Source organism: Brassica oleracea, chromosome C5 (assembly GCF_000695525.1).
Source record: "Brassica oleracea var. oleracea cultivar TO1000 chromosome C5, BOL, whole genome shotgun sequence".
Taxonomy (NCBI): Eukaryota; Viridiplantae; Streptophyta; class Magnoliopsida; order Brassicales; family Brassicaceae; genus Brassica; species Brassica oleracea.
Window position 1 is genome coordinate 34,324,810 of NC_027752.1, and position 17,028 is coordinate 34,341,837.

General features: G+C 33.7%; 4 protein-coding genes and 3 long non-coding RNA genes across 7 annotated transcripts in view; 3 read left to right on the top strand and 4 right to left on the bottom strand.

Moving 5' to 3' along the window:
* LOC106345079 (serine acetyltransferase 1, chloroplastic-like) overlaps positions 1-2,974 on the top strand; it is a 3,656-nt gene extending 682 nt beyond the window's left edge. The window contains exon 2 of the mRNA XM_013784342.1: positions 2,152-2,974. Coding sequence (XP_013639796.1) covers positions 2,152-2,974 — 823 coding nt within the window. The remainder of the gene's footprint in view (positions 1-2,151) is intronic.
* Positions 2,975-7,498: 4,524 nt separating this feature from the next.
* Positions 7,499-7,988, top strand: LOC106343526. Its single transcript, XM_013782765.1, has 2 exons — positions 7,499-7,780; positions 7,899-7,988. Exons 1-2 carry the CDS (start codon positions 7,518-7,520, stop codon positions 7,945-7,947), a joined length of 312 nt encoding a protein of 103 aa, XP_013638219.1. The 5' UTR covers positions 7,499-7,517; the 3' UTR covers positions 7,948-7,988.
* A 681-nt stretch (positions 7,989-8,669) lies between these two features.
* On the bottom strand, positions 8,670-9,879 carry LOC106343528. Its single transcript, XR_001269974.1, has 3 exons — positions 9,449-9,879; positions 8,929-9,377; positions 8,670-8,825 (listed from the first exon to the last, which is right to left on the bottom strand). It is a non-coding gene; the product is annotated as an uncharacterized LOC106343528 (long non-coding RNA).
* A 4-nt stretch (positions 9,880-9,883) lies between these two features.
* LOC106343530 lies at positions 9,884-10,177 on the bottom strand. The gene is made up of 2 exons (XR_001269976.1): positions 10,111-10,177; positions 9,884-10,020 (listed from the first exon to the last, which is right to left on the bottom strand). It is a non-coding gene; the product is annotated as an uncharacterized LOC106343530 (long non-coding RNA).
* On the bottom strand, positions 10,177-10,986 carry LOC106343529. Its single transcript, XR_001269975.1, has 3 exons — positions 10,687-10,986; positions 10,268-10,612; positions 10,177-10,192 (listed from the first exon to the last, which is right to left on the bottom strand). It is a non-coding gene; the product is annotated as an uncharacterized LOC106343529 (long non-coding RNA).
* Positions 10,987-11,755: 769 nt separating this feature from the next.
* On the bottom strand, positions 11,756-12,354 carry LOC106345080 (cytochrome P450 705A20-like). The gene is made up of 2 exons (XM_013784343.1): positions 11,925-12,354; positions 11,756-11,805 (listed from the first exon to the last, which is right to left on the bottom strand). The coding sequence occupies exons 1-2, from the start codon at positions 12,352-12,354 to the stop codon at positions 11,756-11,758; spliced, it is 480 nt and encodes a 159-aa protein (XP_013639797.1).
* A 2,980-nt stretch (positions 12,355-15,334) lies between these two features.
* Positions 15,335-16,978, top strand: LOC106292606 (ubiquitin-conjugating enzyme E2 19). The gene is made up of 6 exons (XM_013728223.1): positions 15,335-15,641; positions 16,013-16,040; positions 16,120-16,347; positions 16,470-16,533; positions 16,613-16,672; positions 16,775-16,978. The coding sequence occupies exons 1-6, from the start codon at positions 15,523-15,525 to the stop codon at positions 16,819-16,821; spliced, it is 546 nt and encodes a 181-aa protein (XP_013583677.1). The 5' UTR covers positions 15,335-15,522; the 3' UTR covers positions 16,822-16,978.
* The last annotated feature ends 50 nt before the right edge of the window (positions 16,979-17,028 follow it).

Here is a 17,028-nt window from a genome sequence, read left to right on the forward strand (position 1 = left end):
TGCGTTTTTCGGACCTCCAGGTACATTAAACGATATCAATGTTCTTGATCGATCACCGGGTTTTGATGATATATTACAAGGTCGAGCTCCAAAAGTTAATTACATTGTCAACGGACACGAGTACCATTTGGCTTACTATCTCACATATGGTATTTATCCAAAATGGGCTAATTTTGTCCAATCTATTCCACTCCCGCAAGGTCCGAAAGCATCCTTATTCGCTACACATCAAGAAGTTGTTCGTAAAGATGTCGAGCGTGCTTTTGGGGTCTTGCAAACTCGATTTGTCATAGTCAAAAATCCAGCTCTTTTGTGGGATAAAATAAAAATTGAAAAGATAACGAGAGCATGTATCATTCTACATAATATGATCGTAGAAGACGAACGAGATGGGTACACTCAGTTTGATGTATCAGTTTTCACACAACCGGAATCAAACCGAAGTTCACAAGTGGATTTCACGAATTCTACATATATGCATTCAAATCTCGACAATATGATGAGCATTCATAATCGAGTTTGTGATAATACAATACATCAACAATTGAAAGTTGAATTGGTTGAACATATATGGCAAAAATTTGGAACAAATCAAGATTTCAACTAATCGGTTTTTTCTCATTTACGCTTTGTATTTGTATTTTTAATAAGCTTTTATGTCATTTTTATTAAGTGATTTTAATGTATGCTTTTATTTTAAATCATTCAACTTAAAAAAAAAATTATTTAAGAACCCCTTTGAAAGAGGAAAACATAATTTCCACAAACAATGGTTCTTAACTACTCAAATCACTTTATTAACTATTAATTTACTCCTAAGGGCCCATTAGAACTTCTTAACTACTCAAATCACTTTATTAACTATTAATTTACTCCTAAGAGCCCATTAAAAGTTCTAATGGATGAACATGCTCTCTGGTTATCCTAAAGCTCCTTTTAGAGTCTCTTAGTATTTGTTTAATATTATTAAGTAGTAAATGTGAGGTTAAGAGACATAATCAAGAGATTCAAAAATTTTGCGTCTCCAATGCAAGTCTCTTATTTAAGGGTTCTTAAAAAAATACATATTTTTTTAAAGATAAAAAGCATTCCGACCACTACCACACAAGTTGATCAAATCCATAAGAACAAAGTACAACACATCCAGAGACATCAAAAAGAGTATATTACTTAAACCATAACCACAACGTAACGAGTATATTATTAAGCATACATGTGAACTAACATTCAAATGAGAAGTTTGGCGCTTTCCTAACTAAAGAACCTGTGGGAGTGAAACTAGGCCTTCGACTACAATGTCAAAAATGATATTCCATGCTCCATGTCACTACCATAAACACAAGAACAACATCATCCACACACAAAAAGAAACCAGCTCCAAGAAGACATGGAAGAAAATAATTAATACTTAACTGCTGCTTTGTGGAGTGTAAGTGTGTCTTTGTCCTCTCTGTTGAGAAACCTCAAAACGCATTTGACGACCGAGCAAAGGTCTACCGTGAAATTCCAGTGCATGGGTTAAATCAGCAATCAACCTATCAGATGAATACATGTATAAAGCTTTCAAAACAAAAAACTAACTATTAGTAGTACTACAAGATAATACAAACGATTCCTAACTCAGGCACAATTTAAAACCCAGCAAAAATCGTTTGTATTCTCTTATTATAATTATCACTACCTTCTGTGCTTCTCTGGGAGTTGCAAACTCAACCATGCCAAAGCAAAGGAATCTGCCATCACCATCGTTTGACATACCAAATCTGACGTCAACAACTTGGCCAGCTTCTTTGAAGAATTCCTCACTGTAATATGTATAACAAAGGAGGTTATGAAACAAAAAAAAACTTTAAAGAATGATTAATAAAGAGATTACAATGTTACTACTAAGGAAGAACTCGTTTTGAGGTGGAAAAGACTAACCTTGAAGAACTAATACCTAGCACCAGCACTCAACACAAAGCTACTCAGTTCCACTGGTAATCTGTTCAAAATCAAATTCAAAATCATAAAATTCACAGCTGGCCGAATACAAATCAAGTCCAGAGTTCATTGATAACACCATTACATTGCCAAAACTCAAAAGCAAACATCTACTGATCTAAGCAAGGACTCATCTACAACTACAACTACAAGTATACAACATCTAAGAGAAGATAACCCAAAAGATCAAGAGATAACCTTTGATTTCGTTTTCGTTTTCTGGGTCAAGATGCTTGAAGAAGCCAAATCAGACGTAGAGCAAGAACCCATTTTGTCAAGCTACTATCACGCTTCCAATACATCGCACCGGTCGTTAGATTCTGATTTGGCGAACATTCTCTCAGTAAAGCTCAGCACTTCAACCTTACCAAGCAACACCATTCTCGAGATGTTCATCAGCGTTTTAAAAGAAAGCCCAGAGATGGTGGAGTCGGTGAAGCGAGACCTAATAGCAGCAAAGGAAAGACACCGAGCTTGCTTAAGCTACGTCCATTGCTTCCTAAGCTTCAAAGGCTTTCTCGCTTGTCAAGCTCATCGCATCGCTCACAAGCTCTGGACTCAAGACAGAAAAATCCTCGCTTTACTCATCCAAAATAGAGAAGCTTTCGCCGTCGAATTTCACCTTGGAGCCAAGATCGGAAAAGGGATTCTGTTTGACCACGCGACGGGGGTGGTGATCGGAGAGACGGTGGTGATCGGAGAGACGGCGGTGATCGGAGATAACGTCTCGATTCTCTACGGCATGACGCTCGGAGGAACAGGGAATATTACGATCGGAGAGGGGGCTAAGATTGGATCGGGTTCGGTGGTGCTTAAGGATGTGCCGCCGCGTACGACGGCGGTTGGTAATCCGGCGAGATTGATAGGTATCGATCAATTCCCAGTCGAGAGAGATGTGGAGAGAAGAAGGCCAATTTTGATCAAGAGACGTTTCTTAGAGCATCTGCAAAGCAGTTGCGGATTTAAGTATAGGCCCCACAAAACAGTATAAGCCACGATGCTTTCAATTCCAAAATAAGCAGCGTTGTTTTTCTGATGCTTGCACTGTGTTTACAGGCTCCACTAACATGTGGCGGTCCGCGATTAGTTAACTTTTTTAATTTTATTTTTTATTTTTTTCTCAGACAATAAAAAATAAAAAATAAATAAATAAGAACCCCACATTAGGGGTTGTGCGTTAATGGTGGTCTTATTGTCCCTGGTTAAGAAATGTTTCTTATTGTACTGATTAAAAAAAGTTTCTTCTAATAATAGCTAATTTTGATTTATTTTTAATCCTAATTACACTAAAAACCCTAGCTAAGAAACTGCAATAATCATGGTTTTATTGTCCCTGGTTAAGAAACGTTTCTTCTAATAATATCTAATTTTGATTTATTTTTAATTTTAATTATACTAAAAACCAAACTGCCATAATCAGGTCTTAATTATTTCTACTTGGAATTAACGTCTAATAATAGCATAATTTTTCGAAGTCCCAGGCCTATATGCATTTAGGCCCAGTTCTGAAAACATGGTGTGTCATATCTAATGTTGTCATAAAAAATTTCCGTATACTCAAAATGAGTTTTATTTTACTCCAATGATTATTTTCATTTATTCCCTCAAAATAGAATACTCCAAGTATATTCTATTATTAATTATCAATTCTAATAATGCTATGTATTTTAGAAACTTACAAATTTTACCCAACTATAATTTTTATTTTAAATAAATCTTTATTTTATACATAAATTTCTTTTCTAAAATAATAAACAATGATTTATATTTAATTATAATTGTATTAGTGAAAGTATTATTAATTTCAATCAAGTATAAAACATAAATATTTAATCTTTTTAGATATAAAAAAAACTATATAAAAATTTAAGGATCAATTTGTTAATATAAAGTTTAGTAGTAGAAATGAGATTGTGAATAGTATTTTCTTAAATTTGAACGGATACTATTATAACCTAATTTTTCTTTCAAAATGATGTACTATTTAGAAAATGTTTTCTTTCACTTTTTGATGTTTTCACTCGGAATGATGCACCATTGGAGACAGTATTAGGATTGTTGAAGCTTTATGTATGACAAACTATGGTCTATTGTGGTTTTGTTTGGTTTGTTTATGTTAGTTTTATATTAAAAGTAAAGATATATCCAAGGAAAAAATATAATTAAAGAAACATAATGTATATGTTTGGTTTTTTTTTTACTAAATTGTAAATATCATTCCACAGAAATGAAGGTTTGGTTATAATATTAGTTGCACAAAGATCTGCTTTAATAGCCAATCTGATTTCTAAGGGCCGCAATTTTTTTTTAAAAAACCCCTAAAAATCTAATAAGTTAGCTCAAAACTTCCAAGAACATGGACAGCTTGAAACTAACTAGAATTCTAGGACTCCTAAAACCAAAGCACTTCTTGCATAGCTGGACTGGCCTGCAGATCAAGAGTATAGACTGAAAGGATGCTCCGTCGAACTCACCTAAGTGGCACCAACAGCTTCAACGGCGATGGCTCGCTTCCACCCCGGGACACCGATGAAGGAGGTCATCAGCAGGACAAACCTCTAGCTATCTCGACAAAGAGCAAGTTGTAGACCCGAATCCACACCGACGGTCAAGCGGATGCGGTCTATTCAAGCTCCATCCGGCCACGCGACACATAGGTACAACAAGGATACTGGTGATACAAAAAGCTAACTGTCAGAGCAAAGGTTTACAAGAAATGAAGCACAAGGAGTAACAGACTCCTTGAAGCAGACGATTCAACTGGTGAAAGAAAATCTCCATCTTTCTGCAGGTGACGCCGAGAAAAGGGTTATCCTCAAATCCCTCGTGAACATCATCGGAAGCAAGAAGGAGAAAGAAAATTGAGAACCAGAAATCGCCATGACTGTTGTCTCTTGAACTAAGGAATAGAGGTTTTCAGTGGCTTACCTCAGAACCACCTATTCACCTGATCTGAGAGGAGAAGCTCTACGAAACCTTGGACAAGCAGCTAGCGGAAACCTACTGGAGTGAGACGACAGGTGCAGGAACGGCGACGACAGCTACGCGTCTGGTGTTCCGGTCTCGGATCTCAAAACTAACCCAGCTTCGAGCGCAGTCGGCGACTAACAGGAGACCCAAGGCCCGGTTCCGATGGTGAGCCAGCGCCTCGCTGGTGCTCCGGAGGTAACCAAAGATGCCTTTGAAAACCTATTATTCGATGGAGAAACGACCGGATCCATAGACTCACTGCACAAGGAGGAAAGAGGAGAGTGGTTCAGCAAAGGGTGAGGCGGAGATGGTTCAACAAAGGGTATATGTTTTGGCCTTCTGTGATGATAGATCATCGATCTCACAAAACATGACAATATCAATCACGTTAAACTTGTTAAATAACTTTACAACAATCCACAACATAATACATTTAGCATTTTTTCTAGTTTGATCATTGGAGAGACCAAAGTTAGCCGTTACGATGATTGAATTGTCAAAAATACATTGTGTTTTGTTTTTAACTCATGTATGGAATGGTTTGGTATTGACAAAGACAACATTTAAATCATTAGAAATAATTAATGTGGGTTAACAAAGATTTTGTATTAGTTTGAAAAGATATGTTGAATATAATTACGTAAATATGATTTGGTTGGTTATATTTTTATACTAGATATTTTCACCGCGCTACGCGCGGATTTTGTCTTTTGAATTTATGTTTTAAGTAAATTTTATACATTTTAGAATATTTATTTTCGTAAACTTATAAAAATATTTTTCTTAAGTATGTGCGACGAAAAAGAGTTGAAATATTATAATATGCATTGTCTTCCAAGCAACTTTAAATTTTAGAAAATAGTATTCTAAAAATTGGATCTAAACAAAACGAATTTTCTAAAATAACTTTCAAAAGATCTATTTAGGCATTCAGAAATATAGTTTCTTAAAAAGTGCCAAACTACCGCATACAGATTATATGAATATTAAAATATGTTTATTAACATTGTTTTACCTGCTATCCGAAATATACCGGGCTGACTTTTAATTATGTATAGATAATTAACTAAAAAATTGGTTGTTTTTAAGAAATGTGCTTATGGTTCAATTTTTGGTACATTGCTTGCTTATTTGATCTAATAAAAAGGATAAAAACCTACTTCAGATATATATATACAGTAAAAATTCTATAAATTAATAATATTGGTATTTTGGTATTTTATTAATTTATATAGTTATTAATTTACAAAAAGGGTATATATGTACCCTAGGGTTAACTAATCTAGACTTAGGGTTTAGAAATTTTATTAAAGGGAAAAAATGTACCCTAGGGTTAACTAATCTAGACTTAGGGTTTAGAAATTTTATTAAAGGGAAAAAATGTACCCTAGGGTTAACTAATCTAGACTTAGGGTTTAGAAGTAAGGAGTGGGGTTTTGGGGATAGAGTTTCAAATTTTAAGAAATAAAAAATAAATATTAAAATTTTCAAAATAAAAAGGGGCTATTTTTGTCTTTTTTCTTGAAATCTATTTTTGTGACAAAAACTTAAAAAGAGCTATTTGAGAGAATTGCCCTAGATTTTTCTATTTAAGGATATATTTTTTATAAAATAAAAATATTTTATTTTAGTGTATATACACATTAATTAACTTTTTGAAATTTGACACTCATATTAGTTTTATTATATTATTGGTGTATATAAAATATGTCTCATAGAATGCAGTTTTAGATATAATTTTATTGAACCTCATAATATATTAAGTGTTAAAAAATATAAAGATAATTCAATTATGAATGTAAAACAAACAATATAATGGTTGGTTTATACTTATATATAAAATGTATGTACAAAAGTTTCTTATTTATAGGGAATTATAATATTTTTTATTAATTCTGGTGGAAAACAAACCTATGTACTTTAAAATTCATAAACAATTGAAAGAGAAGAACAATGGTTCTTTTCGGTATAATTTTCTTGACGCTTTTCTTTTTAGTTGTAGGTGAAATGTTTTGCTTCAGCTCTTGTATGTAAGTTCACGATTATGTTTTTTTGTGTTGTCAAAGTAAAATGTAAAATTTGATGATGAAGCCAGTAACAGTTTCTCTGTAAATTTGAATCAGTTTATTATAATGCATTACTTTTAAAAATATGTGTTTATTTTTCTTTAATATATCTTAAGATAATGCTTGTGATGTCACAACTTTATTTTCCGACTACATATTCTTTGGACTGCGATATTTAATGGTCCCATCGAGATTACTTAGAGCAAGTTTATTGATGTATCTTAATGGTGTATCTTATGTTAAATGGGATTAAAAGAAATAGAAGAAAAGAGAATTAGCCAAAAGACGTCTCCTAATTAAGGCCGAGAAGGGGCGTCTCTTGAGCGCCACGTGTCAGCCATCAATGGGAGAAAGGAGGGGTGTCCGCGTTGCTTCGGTTTCGTCTCTTCTTTTCTTTTTTTCTCTCCGGTTGTCTCCTCTCCTAGGCGAAAAGGCGATTCGACTGTCCTTCGGTGGCGCTCGTCAACGGAACGCCGTGTATCTCCGTGGCTCTTGTCGATGAAGGAAATCGGCGTCCTTTGTATCGGTTACTCTCGTCGACGAAGGAAGCCGGCGACATCTCTCTCCTTGTGGCTCCCGGAGACGAAGTCAGTCGGCGACATGTCTATCCGGCGGCTCTCTGAGACGAAGGAAAGCGGCGAGATCTCTCTCATGGTGGCTCTCGGAGTGTTTAGGAAAGCGGTGAACGGTGACATCTCTCTCCTGGTGGCTCTCGGAGACGAAGGAACACGGTGGCTGTCTCTGCGCAGGTCAATGGAAAGGTAAAGATCTGTTAATCAATCATGCATGTCTTATTAGATTGTGCTCCTTCATCGTTAATGTTTAGAAGTTAAACCATCTGATGCGTTTTGTTTTGTTTTTCTGTATTTGTGTCTCGAGATGGATTGATCAAGAGGCTCGAGATGGAGTGATCAAGAGGCAAGAATGAGGTCCCCGTCAGATAAAACCCCGACGATTGTTCATACAGGTAAAAGCTGAATCTTTGATCATTTGAATTAGATAAAAGATTGTTCTTTGCTATTTTAAATACGATTAAGCATTTGCTCTGTTGAATTGATAAAACCTTGCTCTTTGCTTTGTGATTTATGTTTGCTCTTGCAAATTGGATTAAAACCATGCGTATTATTCGTGTTTGAAATGATTAGAATTGGATAAAACATTTATGTTTGCTTTGATGAATTGGATAAGTCTTTGTAATTTTTTTTTTGTTTGGGGTTTGTGATATATGTTGTGAATGTAGTTGCCATTGTTGATTTAACTCTTGGTTGGTGGTTTGTGAAAGATGTTGCCATTGGTCATTTAACTCTTCTCTGAGATGAATTGAATCGTTTTTATGTGTTAGGTTAGGTAATAAATAGAATGTTAAGTGGTTAAATGAATTGAAATAAGATATTTTTTGCATGCGAAAATGGTTGTCTCTGTTTTAATAAATACAATTGATGTTCCATGCTGTGTTCGGTGTTAGAAATATGTCTAGTCGGGTATGGTTGGTTGGTTTGTGATCAATGCTTTGTTCTCTTCCACGTTTCTCATCTTTATTGAATCTATAAACATATTTCCTTTCCTCTTTCTTGAATTCACATCGAACCTTGTTCTTCTTCGTATAACTTAATCTCAAAGACTCTCGCTTTTGCGAGTGTCTCAGGGAAATTATCCAGGAGATCTACCACTGTAATGTCTTTTCGCCGCATCGATCATAGTTAACAGTTTTCTTTTATAATCTTTGGCGGTCTCACGTTATAAATCAGAAGGTTGATCAAGCTTCACACTATTCCTTAGACCATTTAAAAGCAGAAAGCTAGTCCCCTGAAAGATGTACAATATGGATCACTGAAAAACTTATAAACCCTCACCGAAAATCTAATATATCCTCTAAACTAACAAAAAAACTCAGCTCATCAAAACTAACCTTCTGAAACATTTTTCCTCAAGTCATCATGAGTACCGTGAAAGAAATGGTTGTAATAATCTGTAGTAGTTCTTTACTTCCCAAATGTTGCAATGAATCTACAAATCTGATCGAAACCCATTGTGAGGACGTGAGGACAGATTTTTTACATGTAGAATTTACTACCTTCTCACAATAAACACCACAGAGCCCCCAAACTACAATGAAAGAAGACGTAAAACACTTTCAAAACTTTAAATTTTTTATCTTTATATATAGAAGATATGTTATATCCCAAGATTTGCACTCAGATGCCTCGGGCTTGGGAAAATCACAGAAATGGTTGGGGTAAAAGAGTCTCAGTGAGGCATTTCCGTACTGGTTTTGTCGACCATTCGTATATTGTATTGTTCGTAGACTCTTCTTCTGTTATCTGACCACCACTATTACGTTTGTTTCTCACTTTTCGGCTGTCATAAAATAGAAGAGTCAGCAAAACTACAACTGATGTTTTTCTAGGGGAAATAAAATATGATTGTACCTGAAACGGACACGTTTGAGGTCGGTAACACCACTGGCTAAGGCTGTAAGAATGATGTAGACGTCAGGCGCATCTTTCTCAACCCATTCATTCTTGTTATGTGCTTCAGTCGATGCTTCTCCATTTCCAAGTACATGTGTAATGGTCCAATTAGAAAACATTATGGTATTTACACCATTTTGCTCGCGTTCCCATTTGGTTGGTTTAAGATATTATGACGGTCAATGCGGCCTGGACTGGAACCAAATGAATCAAGGGACGGAGGAGACTTCACAGTTCGAGCTGATCGAACGGGTAATATTTCAGCCATGTATTTCACCTGCATAATTTCAGTGATGCTGATAACGGAGTCATAAGAAATCACTCGTACTCGCATAAAGCATATTACTAATTTTGAGCTTTGAAATTACTTATGCGGTAAGAGATATGATAACCTTTTTTTTTGTTGCCGCACATCTGTTCGTTTCTTCGCTAGAGATTGTAAACGCCTCTTTGAGCTGCTTGGCTGTTTTTCCAGCTCAACTTCTTGGAACTGGGCCTTTCTTGTAAGACTGGTAAGAAAAAGCCAGCATCTGCAATAAGATTTTAGAATTATCAAGCTTATTCCTCTGCATGATCTCTGTAGTGGATGATTTTTTTTAGGATGGGATTCCAAAACAGACAGAATCAGAATCCTTTGCTCTGTTGTTCAAGTTGATCAAAGCAGAGACTGATCTTAACAGCGATTAACAAATGTTTCTAACCCTTCAATCGTTGAATGATTCATCAAACACAGAATATTTTGCTGATGATATATATTTTATAAAGAGTACAAATTACCTTATATCTGAGACAGCGAGGTAAGTATGATATGCAAATAAGAATCTGAAGGGTTTGCCATTGATGTTTCTAAAGAAATCAATGTTGAGTGGCCATCTATAGCAAGTGAAACCCAGAACTCAAAAAAGAAACACACACATAAAATTCAGAATCTATAAAGATAAAGAACATAAAAGGATGATGATGGTTTTACTTTTACCTGTCAAACCATTGCTTTAAGTCCTCTTCTGATGGTTTGAGATGAAGATCAACTAATGATGATTTTATGAACTCATGGAGGTAGATTGTCATCGATTACCCAGATTTTTTCCCTTGCAAACCCATGTTGATCCAGTGATCCACAATCTACAAAAAAGACATACACACAAACAACTCAATTACAATGTTCATGCGAAAAGATACAATATGAGAGAACTTACTTAAAATTACATGAGGATATCAAATCTGAATCCCTCCACGCATTGATTTTGGGGTTTGAAACCAATAAGATCATAATCCAGAAATCTAATAGTGAGAGAAAGTGAGAATCTAATTTGGCCATTGTTCAATTTTATATATAAATCAATCATTAATAAATCGGAAAAGCTAAAAGTGTCATAACGCTTGGTAAATTAACTAATGGAAGTAAATGTGGGAGAAACAGCTACGGAGGATTTACAGGGAAGAAGTTGAGAAGATGAATATTAAAGGGAAAAATTGATTTGAGGAAGAAAACGAAAAGAGAGATCGCAAAATAAAAAAGAATTTTTTTTGTTATTTGTGATGACATGGCAATTTGATAGGTTGTGAATTTTTTGCTGAGGTGGATAGGCCGAGAGCTCTAGTTAAAAAACTTTTAGTATTGTAAGATGAGAAAATATAGTGTATTTAACTGACATTGTATTATTAGACTAATTTATTGTAAGACTAAAAACTAATAAATAGTAATGTATAGGTCTAACTACTTTTACATCAAAATTTTTAGAATGGTTTCTTTGTAATATTATAGACATATCTAAAAGAAAAAAAAATATCATAAAAGAAATATAACATATATGGTTTGGCCTTTTCTGATGAAAATGCTCTATGCTGGATCTTCGATTTTTCAAAACAATTGATTCAAACTTGTTATTAATATATAAAAAATAACTTAGCAACAATCCATATAATACATTACAACTTTTTTTCAAAGCAAGTAGTTATTACGTATAAGTAGGTGAATTTCATTTCAAATGCAACGAAGAGCACTCTCTCCAACACTCTAGGAAAAAGATTATTTTTATTGACGTTGTTTATTTGCACACTTTTTATAATTAAAAATTACTTTTAATTTAAAATCCGTTTATATTTTCTAATTTTTAATACGCCTTTAACTAAATAATTTTTAATATTTATATGAGTTTCTTAAGTCATGATTTTATTATTTTTCAGTGTTTTTTTTGTTTGTTTTGCTTTTGGTTTACTTTATTTTTGCTTAACAATGACAAATATTTTTATAAGTTTAATTAGTTAATTCAACTTTGACATGATCTTGTACTCATCACTTTTGCTTCCATAAACTGCCAACAACACATCCATCACATACGTATGGTACAAAAAAAAAATTGAGTAACACGAGTGAATTTAAGAAGATGAGTCATGCTTAGACTATAAAATCTTATTTTCAAACTAAGGATGCCTCCTTCTAGGTGCTCATCCATATCGACGCCTCCTTCATTGTTCCAATCAAATATATGCACCATAACAGCTACTGCAGTTGCCACTATAACGGTACCGAGAGCTGGGCCCACACGTCTGCCACTTCCGAAAGGAAGACATTTATTTACTTTATCTGGTTCTGGAGAAACCAAAAACCTCTCCGGCGCAAACATGAATTGTTCTTCCCACACAGTTGGATCCCTCATTATCTGATACACATTCACGATCATTGATGTGTTCTCCGGTATAAGGAAACCTCCGATCTCACACTGCTGTTGAACCTCTCTTGGTAAGAGAGGTCCAAGCGGATGCAGTCGGAGCGTTTCTTTGATTACCGTGTTGACGAAGACAGTGCCACAGTTTCCTTTTAGGAACGTAGTCACATGTCGTGTAAATTCGCCTACATACATCTTTTTGGGTAAGTTAGTGGTTGGTTTCTCTAATTAATTTGACCCAATAAAAATAGTTGGTTAATCTACTTTTTTTACTAAAATCTATAGTTATGAAGATATTTTATAAGTGTGGGGATGCAAATTTTTACACACCAATGAATGAATTCTACCGGACTGAATGTTTTGGTATGTTATTATCTATTCTCGATTGAACCAAAATCGGTTTATATATCAGTTTATTTGGCTATTGGGTGAAAACCTAAAATTTTGTTGAGTAAAATTTGGTCAATTTGCTCTACTGCGGTTTATGTCAGTTAATTTAGTTATTACGTATTGAACCGATCGATTCCTGCTAGCTCAACTGAACTATAACCTAATTGAAAGAAAATTATGCAAATTCACCCATTTTTATTATATACTAGAGGCATCTACGCGCTTCGGGTTAAATATTATTTATTATATATTGTTAAGTATGATTTTTTGAATAATGTAATTATGTGATCGTTTTTATTTGTTAAAAGCATTATTTGGTATTTTTATTGTGTTACGTAGTAGTAGATGATAAGTTAATATATTTTGTGTTTGTTTTTCAATAATATGTTGTTGTGTATAGTACTACTTGTTAGTGGCAAAGTGAGTATTTGATGTAAAACATATTGAATTTCAGTTACTTTGCATTTATGCATTTGTTGATTTTAAGATTAATGGTTTTAACGTCAAAATTATATTCTATGTTTTCAAAATTTTAAACATTATTCTTTTAATATGTTTTTGTTCTCTTCTCATATTTTGACCTTCAGCTTGTCACCATATATGTATTTTGTTTACCTTTTCAGTGTGTGGTGCTTCTCACCATCACCGGAAAAGACTCACCTATGTACTCTTGTTCTTCTTCGCATTCTTTTCTCGTGAGATTAGTTGGTATTTGTTGTAGATCGGGTTTATGAGTTTCCAATTGTGCGGTTGTTTCTCAAGGTGTTGTAGATTGTTCCGGTCAATTTGGCTCCTCCTCTTTTTCCTTAGATTTTTGCTGATGTCAGGGACTGCTTTTTTTGGGTAGGGCCAGTGTTTAGTTGTCTTTGATGTTATTTTTCTCGTCGTTGGCTTGCCGTCGATAGTCCATGCTCGTCTTGGCTTTCAAGATCTGTTTTTTTTTGTTATCTGATTTCTATGCTATCTTTCATAGCTCGAGGACGGCTCCACGGTTCGATGTTCGCGTCACTGGTGGCTCTTTCTTTCTCCATGTTTTCCAGTCTAGGTTTGAATAGTGTTTTCCTCTGTGTATGCTTTGTGGGTTTGGAATGTTATTTTTGGTCTCAAGCTTGGATTCTGGTTTTTCGGTGGTTGGCTTTTATTCTTTCTCCCTCAGGTTGTTTATCTTCTTCCTCTACTTTCCTTAGTATAGGTGTGTAAATTAGTTTCTTAAAGATTTGGTACTTTTTATCCAAAGTTTTGGGGTTATTACTTATTAATAATGACTAAAAGATAAAAGTCACCTGAAACTAATCATTCATATAATATATATATATATATATATATATATATGTATATATATATATATAATAGAAATTAGTCTGTTAATATATTATTGGCAGCATATTTTCATAATATGTAAAAATCCAACAATTGACCGTTAAAATAAAATATAATTACTTAAAATAATAAATAAAATTATTATGTTTAAAATGTCATATTAAATAATTTTGTAATACATGTAAATTGTAAATTTATATTATACAGCTTATACAAAACAACAATTTACTTATAAAAATGAAAACAAAGCATATGGTCACGCGGATCAAATTCTAGTGTTTTTTAATCGACAATTTTCCAAACCATTTGAAATATTTTTCCATTACATAGTTGATAGTATATTTCAATCAAGCAAACATGAAAACCAAATAACATAAAGAGTTAAAAAGAAAAACAAAGGCTATTCTTTTACGAAAAAACAAAGGCTATTTAGCTTAATAATCAAACTAGATTTTGATTCGCGCTTTAAAAGCGCAGGATAATTTTTGTTGTTGATAGTTTATTAACCCGTCGTTTGTTCAATAATTTGTTTAAGCATATGTACGTCTGGTGACCGGTTTAATTTTTTTGTTCACTAATTTGTTTAGGCGTGCACGTTTGTTGATTCTGAAAATGTTCTTCTAAAGCGTGAGATTTGTTTGTTAATTTTTTTCTTGTTAAAATTTAATTAGAATAAGATATAAAGTAGAATTGTGTGTTTCAAAATATTTGTAATCTAATTACGTGTATAAATTTTATGTTAATTATATATGTTTGTAAAATAGAAATATGTATTATACAAAATCTACTTATGTGTATAAAACTACTATAATGTTTTTAAAGAAAATGAATTTAATATTATATATTAGATATGAACTATAATAGTTCATTTCAGGGTTTTTTATTTTGGTTATAGAATAACTCATTTCTGGTTTTTGTTAAAAGATGTTTGTGGAATTAGGGGCCGATGATAAAAAAGGTCATGCTTTTGATTTTGAATTATTTGTATAAAATTCTATTTGCTTATTCATAAATCCATATATATATATATATATATATATATATAAATGTTTCTTCTCATAGATGGGTCGTAGATAATGTTATTAATATATATCCATTGAACATAAATATTAATATATATGTTTATTTCTTCTTTTAACTAAAAAAAATCCGAACTGTTTCCAAAAATAATGTTATTAATATATCTTATATGTAAAGAAGAGTAAAATCAGGAGTTATTGTTTATTAACAAATTTGTTTGTATTGATTCTGTTTATATCTTTTTCAAATATATGGTTATTATTGGATTAATTACAATTACAAATTTAAAACCAGTGGCATTCAGTTGTAAATATTTAGAAAAAATTAGGGTTATTTTTAATGTGTACTTCAGTTTTAATAGATTAGATAGATATTTAAGCTTTTAGTTTTATTTTTATTTTTATTTTATATATCTTGTTTAATAAAGTGTAATTAGTTATTTTTATTTTTTATCCATTTAACACAGACTCTCTCTCTCTCTGTGGGGAAAGAAAAGTAAGAGAACGCTCTTTCTCATCCCTTTCTCCTGCTTCGATCATTCGTGAATCTGTTTCTCCTTGACAGAAAGCAATTCAATTTCATAAATTTTCGATTGTCGCGTTGCTGGTCTATCAAGAAGAAACCGAAAAAGGGATGGCGGCGGTGAATGGGTACCAAGGAAATACTCCGGCGGAGACAACGCCGGCAGCCGCCGGATCGAAGCAACCTGCTCCTCCGAATAAGACCGTCGATAGCCAATCCGTTCTCAAAAGGTTGTGCCATTTTTTTCGATCTTAGAATATTTCGCATCCGATTAAAGGGAATTTCTTTTGAATCCGTTGGCTTGGATTTGATTTTTCTTTTGTTTATGGAATTTCATGTTTAGATTTAGCAATTAGCTCCACCCATATCCATTTCTTGTGATCGTACATATGCTTCTAGATTATCTTTAGAGAGCAAAAACTGATTGTGACTTCTCTATCTCCCTTGTGAATTTTATCGTTTCTCTTCTTGTCTACCAACTGTTCGCTAGAATTCCTCTGAGAAGAAACGATGCATTAATCTGTATACATATCACATTTCACGTTTAGGTTAAGCAAATTCATGACTTTTTCCTAATCCATTGTCTCCCTTTAATACACAGGCTGCAATCTGAACTAATGGGTTTAATGGTAAGCTATCAATCCATTCTTCCCGAATCTAAAAAGAACCTATTGATTTTGATTTTGATTTTGATGTTTGTTTTCTCAGATGGGAGGTGATCCAGGGATATCGGCTTTCCCAGAGGAAGACAACATATTCTGCTGGAAAGGAACAATCACAGGAAGCAAAGATACTGTGTTTGAAGGAACTGACTACAGACTCTCACTCTCTTTCTCCAACGATTATCCTTTCAAACCTCCCAAAATTAAGTTTGAGACTTGCTGCTTCCACCCCAATGTGGATCTCTATGGCAATATTTGCTTGGACATTCTTCAGGTACATAACAAATCATTTTTGCTCCTACAACAACTACTTTTGTGTTACTGGTTAATCTCATGGATATGCCAGAGAAGCACTAGTACACTTAAAAGCAAAATCTGGTTTCACATTGTTTGTAGGATAAATGGTCGTCCGCTTATGATGTGAGGACGATATTGCTCTCAATTCAAAGCCTTCTTGGAGGTAACACCTATGTGCTGACCGTTGAGTTTTCTTAATTGGTTTGATCCAAGATCTGATTCTCCGTGTTTTGTTTGAGCAGAACCGAACATCAGCTCACCATTGAACAATCAAGCAGCTCAGCTTTGGAGCAACCAAGAAGGTAATTTGCAGTAATAGTAAATAGACTAACACATCTCTCTGGTTTTCTCAGTTTTTATCATCAATAATGAATGTTCTCTTATGTGTGTTTGCTGGTGTACAGAGTATAGGAAGATGGTGGAGAAGCTCTACAAACCTTTAAACGCATGATTCTCTTTCTCTGTAACTGCATTCAAAAGATCATGTTTCTTTTTTTGTACTTTGTAATCTCAATTCGTGCCAAGTCTTAGCAATCGAAAACCCTTATGTTGCAGTTACAGTCTTGCTACTTAACAATAAAAACCAATAACATGTTCCATACAAACCAGATCAAAAACTCTTTGTTTCAGATAATAGTGGAAAAAGGTTGTAGGAAAT

Excerpts from the sequence above, each read along its gene's own strand:
- LOC106343526 (XM_013782765.1), top strand. The coding sequence starts at position 7,518 with ATGAAGGAAATCGGCGTCCTTTGTATCGGTTACTCTCGTCGACGAAGG. Across the intron at positions 7,781-7,898 it reads CTGCGCAGGTCAATGGAAAG|ATGGATTGATCAAGAGGCTC; the intron begins GTAAAGATCTGT and ends TTGTGTCTCGAG.
- LOC106345080 (XM_013784343.1), bottom strand. The coding sequence starts at position 12,354 with ATGTATGTAGGCGAATTTACACGACATGTGACTACGTTCCTAAAAGGA. Across the intron at positions 11,806-11,924 it reads GGATGAGCACCTAGAAGGAG|TTTATGGAAGCAAAAGTGAT; the intron begins GCATCCTTAGTT and ends TGTTGTTGGCAG.
- LOC106292606 (XM_013728223.1), top strand. The coding sequence starts at position 15,523 with ATGGCGGCGGTGAATGGGTACCAAGGAAATACTCCGGCGGAGACAACG. Across the intron at positions 15,642-16,012 it reads AGCCAATCCGTTCTCAAAAG|GCTGCAATCTGAACTAATGG; the intron begins GTTGTGCCATTT and ends TTTAATACACAG. Across the intron at positions 16,348-16,469 it reads TTTGCTTGGACATTCTTCAG|GATAAATGGTCGTCCGCTTA; the intron begins GTACATAACAAA and ends CATTGTTTGTAG.